The sequence below is a fragment of the Limulus polyphemus genome, unplaced genomic scaffold, assembly GCF_000517525.1.
Source record: "Limulus polyphemus unplaced genomic scaffold, Limulus_polyphemus-2.1.2 Scaffold361, whole genome shotgun sequence".
NCBI classification, from domain to species: Eukaryota; Metazoa; Arthropoda; class Merostomata; order Xiphosura; family Limulidae; genus Limulus; species Limulus polyphemus.
In genome coordinates this window covers 460897-466416 of record NW_013665971.1, presented here as the reverse complement: position 1 = coordinate 466416, position 5520 = coordinate 460897, and the positions used below count along the sequence as shown (strand labels likewise).

Here is a 5520-nt window from a genome sequence, read left to right as displayed (position 1 = left end):
GACACTAAAATACTGTTAATGATTAACAGTTATTATGTACTGACACTAAAATCTGTTAATGATTAACAGTTATTATGTACTGACATTAAAATCTGTTAATGACTAACAGTTATTATGTACTGACATTAAAATCTGTTTTATGATTAACAGTTATTATGTACTGACATTAAAATCTGTTTTATGATTAACAGTTATTATGTACTGACATTAAAATCTGTTTTATGACTAACAGTTATTATGTACTGACATTAAAATCTGTTAATGACTAACAGTTATTATGTACTGACATTAAAATCTGTTTTATGACTAACAGTTATTATGTACTGACATTAAAATCTGTTAATGACTAACAGTTATTATGTACTGACATTAAAATCTGTTAATGACTAACAGTTGTGCTTGCATTATTTTTGTATATAAAAGACAAGATTTCTTAGAGAAAAGTTTTGTTGCTTTTTTAATATTTTTTGATAAAAGATAAATAGCAATGAAAATAAGATTTGAAATTTAATTCTTAATTTTTTTATTATTAGCTAATGATCAGGGCATGTTTTTGTGAAAATAATATAAAAATATTTTTTTTCATATTTCCATAACTTCAAAATTCCAAATAAAAACCAAAAACATACACGATATTAAAATGATTGAAATCGTCTCCAAATAAATCATTTTGTGGCGTAATAGTATTTAAGCTCCAGTATAAATCGATAACCTAATAGAATACCAATTAATTAGTTAATACGTAATGTAATTTTACACATAGTATTTTAAAATGTTTTTCACTTGTAGTAAGCATTCATAATATATGAGCTATACATAGTGATAAATAATTCTGATTAGCTCAAGAAATTTCTATAAATGTTTCACATAGCTGTGCAATGCAGAATTTCTTTGTTACGTTTTTAACTTTACTGTTTTTTTATTTTTATCATATGGGTTTGTATTTTGAATTAATTCTGCAGGTTGTTAACAAGCTTCCTTTTGATGCTATGCCCATCAGCCAGAAAATACTCGAAGAACTACTGGAAGAAGAACAACGAATCCTGAGAGATAATGCAAACCCATTCAGTTTTGAATATGTTGTTAAAAACAAGATGCAAGGTTGTCAAAACTGGATCAGTAGTTACGATAACTATTGGTTTGGAAGATATATTTAATTATCAACATTAAGTTTAAATTAATCTATCACGGTACAAGTTCTGAATTTTTCGTGGATTATTAAATTTTTGTAAAAATTAAAAGAGTGTGTGATGATTGGTCTTGTCTCTCTTTTAGCTGTATCAGTTGCATTTCATTAAAAAATAAAATAAACCATATAAGCAAACATACAAGGGTTTAAATCCTTTTACAGTTAATTTGAAAGATTATCCAAAATTGGTCTTAGAGTTAAAGTGGACTTTAGGTTGACTACTTTAACAAACATTTTATTTCTATGCAGAAATATATTTTGAAATTAGTAGACTTATGATTATGTATTGATGATTATTTTTTAACAAATTTTTGTGACAAGTGAAGAAAATGCATTTGGTAGACAGTATTAAGTATAACTTTAATGTTTTACCGAGGATAGTCATGTATGAAATAGAATTCAGCTTGTATGTATATAGTCTCCATAATAGCTGCACTTTTAATAAATAGTTTTGTATATTTTAGATATAAATGTTTCTTTGTATAATGGATACAAATGTCAGATCTGAGTGGATTGTCACTGAATTTGTTTGATGACTATCAGTAGAAAACGTTTTTTTAGCCTAATATCTTCTTTAACCCTTTTACTGTGGCTGGGATGTATATTTTCCAATGATTCTACCCCCTCACACTGTGGTTGGGACAAATGTTTCCTATTCATAATTGCTGCATGATGTATGGGGGTAAGATGAGTTGGAAAATATTTATTGGCCCACCTAATGTTGATATATGGTTTCCCTCAATGTTTTCCGCTCAGCCCTTCAGTAACCAACAAGATGCTTAAAGAACGTACGACAATTGCGTGCTGACCGTGCCTGCATCGCTAAAGCGGCGAGTATTAACCCTAATTACTATGTAAATATGCTTTATGGACTTGACTCGGATAGCTTAGAAGATAGTGAAAGTGAGTCAAGTGGTGTTCAAATGTGTGATGATGAAGAGGCAATGAAACAAGAAGATGCTAGCTCTCCATCTAGTGATGATAGTCAAGATGATGAACTTGGTCCCATCAGAGAAAGGTGTAAACAGCTTCAACGATGGGAAACATTTGTCCTAGTCACAGTGTGAGGGGGTGGGAGTACTGAGAAATATACGTCCCAGCTGCAGTGAATGGGCTAATGTGTAGATTAATTTCTTCTTCATAAAGAACAACCCAATCATAGACAAACTGGAATCCAAAGAAAAATGACGCCCAGAAGCTTTCTCTGAGAGGTTTACTGATCAATAAGTGATGTATCAGAACCTTTGACGTTGCTTCAGGGTCAAAAATTATAAAAGAACTGTTCTAGTAACCCATGAAAAGATCGTATAAAGGAAGTTATGGTGCTGGTTTCGTAGGTTATACTTGAAATTAGAAATAGTCACCAGTTTTGCATGATTACGTGGAATGTATAAACACACAAATAAAACTTAAAAATAAGTGTTTTTCTTGTTTATTTTACTAGTTACAATGCTGTTCTCATGTTTTTACTAATACAATAATTCGATAACATAATTGACAAGGTGCTTACCAGCGAGCGACACCACAGTCACATCATGTAAAACCACACACACACACAAACAAAAAGTAATCCAGTGAATGGTAAACCTTAGGAGATATATCTATCTGCAGAATATTACTAGCTGCATGCTCATCATTATAACGGTAAATGCTGATTAATTTTTTTTATGGAAAATTAAAACTAAATAAATGTTTTATGAACATCTTTTCTAAAAATTAATTATAGTAACAATATGCTCCCCAATGGCACAGCGGGATATCTGCGGACTCGTACTGCTAGAAATCAAGTTCCGATACCCGTGGTGGACAGAGCACAGATAGACTTTTGTGTAGCTTTGTGCTTAGTAACAAATAACAGTAACAATATATGTAAAAAAATGTTTTCTTTTTCAAGTATTTCACGAAAACGACAATTCTTGTTAATTTTGCCATCATCTGTAAGTGTTCCTTGATTAGAATTTTGATTTGTGTATGTGTTTTATGTTATATTCAAATCTGTTTCTTGACAAAGCATTATAAATTGAACAATGAAAACAAATTGGTTCCGGAAGAAATATTCCTACATGGTCAAATATGTTACTCTGCGATTTATTAATTGTGATGGCATAGAATTTGAAGGTAAAGGGCAAATGCACAAAATTATGACTTTTCATAAATGCTTATAAAATGTTTAACCTATCCATTTATGTTACTTGATGTATATAAATTACAAATAGTTGTTTTTATTAACTACTACATTAATAACGAGTTATACCACCTACATGCACTATTTTCAAATTACTACAATCTGATGAAATTAAACCATATAATATTAATTTCTATGCAGAAAACTTCAACCTTTTAGTTTTGACAACATGGTGTGGAATTAGGAATTAGAAACTTTTAGGACACAGGATATGATATAAAATTCTAAATTATATTATAGCAAATTTGATAATTTTTATTTGACATTTATTATTGTAGGAGTTTTTTCTTTTTCTTCTTTCTCTCACTTCTTATATACGTTGATGCGCCATGCTCTTTGGCCCGGTATGGCCATGTGGTTAGGGCGCTCAACTCTCAATCTGCGGGTCGCAGATTCGAATCCTCTTCCCACCAAACATGCTCGCCCTTTCAGTTGTGGGGGCGTTATAATGTGACGGTCAATCCCACTATTCGTTGGAAAAAGCGTTGGCGGTGGGTGGTGATGACTAGTTACCTTCCATCTAGTCTTACACTGCTAAATTAGGGACGGCTAGCCTCGTGTAGCTTTGCGCGAAATTCATAACAAATAAACAAGCCATGCTTTGTCCTGATATATTTTTTTATACATTTGGGCAGAAAGTGGCTTAGTAATTAATATGTCGGGCTGTGGATTAAACAGCCTGTAATTAGGTACTTTAAATTTAAGCTGCGGGCACATTATAAACGTGACAATTAGTCCAGTTATTTAGTTCAAAAGGATGTTCAAAGTACTTTTGGCCGAATGTGCTGGTGACTGGTATTTTTCCCTCTGGTTAATTAATTAGTCACAATTAAGATTGATTTGTTTTAAGTTTCACGCAAGGCTACACGAGGGCCTAATTTAGAGGTAAGTGATAGATTAAAGAAAAGGTAGTTAGTCAACACCACTCATCGCTACTCTTTTTACCAACGAATAGTGGGATTGACCGTCAGATTATAACGCCTCCCACGGCTGAAAGAACGAGTATGTTCGGTGTGACGGGGATTCGAACCCGCGACCTTCAGGTTGTGAGTCGAGCGCCTTAACTATCAGGCCACACAATTAATAAGTGCTATACCTGAAGATAAAGGGTCTTTGGCCGCGTATACTACGTACGTATAAAGTGTTTTTTTTTTTAGGCTGGACGTTCCAATTAAATTATAGTTACTTTTATTAATTGTAACTGGTGTTTTTAGACTCTTTTATGAATATTATGATAAAATCAAACATTTAATCTAGAAAAACAAGGGAATGAAACCTGTTCGTTAATACAGCCCTCACTTCTTTAATCTCCTTGCAATTTTTGCGAATGTATGTATAAAATTAAGTGAAAATTAAAATTCGATGACGAGGAACCCACTTTGAGATTAATAATGGTTGGAGACGGCTTGAATGGGTAATGAAGAAAAACTTTAATATAAGTTTAACATAACAGTGGAAATTAAATTATGTTACAGATTTTAGTTGTATGACAATTAAGAAAAAGTCCAACAAACAAACTATTTATAAGATGCCGTAAAAATGAAAGCCATTTTCAATTTTAATTAACATTTTTAAAAATTGTTTACCACAAATCAGGTATAACATGTAATAAAATATTAAAACTCATCAAGCCTATATAATAATTATTATACTTATTTTGGTAAATATGTCTGATAAATCAAAGAAGTGCCATCTATACGTCGTTATATGTAGTGTCTTTACGATATCTTGACAGAAAATCGATTGTCCGCGCAACCACCGCCTTAAAATGTGTAGTCCAACTTTACTCGTAAAATTGGTGTTTTCCCTTACACTTACAGTTTTAATGAAAAGGTGCTATGAACTTTAAATGACTGTTTGTTCCAGCGTAACATCTTTATTTATATCACAATGACGAAGGACCGTCTTGCTGCCCTCAAAGCAGTAAGTCCTGCTATTACTATTATTAGTATTACTATTAGTACTAATGCTATTCTCATTTCTAAATTCTATCCAGTTTTAATAATAATAAGTAATAATATAATAATGGCTGGAGACGGCTTAAATGGGTAATGAAGAAAAACTTTAATATAAGCTTAACATGACAGCACATAACAACTTAACAAAAAAACTAGACTTAAAAAAAGAAAACTGATGTTTATTGCAT

The 5520-nt window shown here is 31.7% G+C and overlaps 2 protein-coding genes across 3 annotated transcripts in view; both read left to right on the top strand.

Moving 5' to 3' along the window:
- LOC106457689 (39S ribosomal protein L16, mitochondrial-like) overlaps positions 1–1647 on the top strand; it is a 20562-nt gene extending 18915 nt beyond the window's left edge. For both annotated transcript variants that reach the window (XM_013917130.2, XM_013917131.2), the window contains exon 6: positions 963–1647. In XM_013917130.2, the coding sequence (XP_013772584.1) occupies positions 963–1157 (195 nt within the window). In that variant the 3' untranslated portion in view covers positions 1158–1647. The remainder of the gene's footprint in view (positions 1–962) is intronic.
- Positions 1648–5174: 3527 nt separating this feature from the next.
- Positions 5175–5520, top strand: part of LOC106457694 (syntaxin-like) — a 28279-nt gene continuing 27933 nt past the window's right edge. The window contains 1 exon segment of the mRNA NM_001314093.1: positions 5175–5297. Coding sequence (NP_001301022.1) covers positions 5265–5297 — 33 coding nt within the window. The 5' untranslated portion in view covers positions 5175–5264.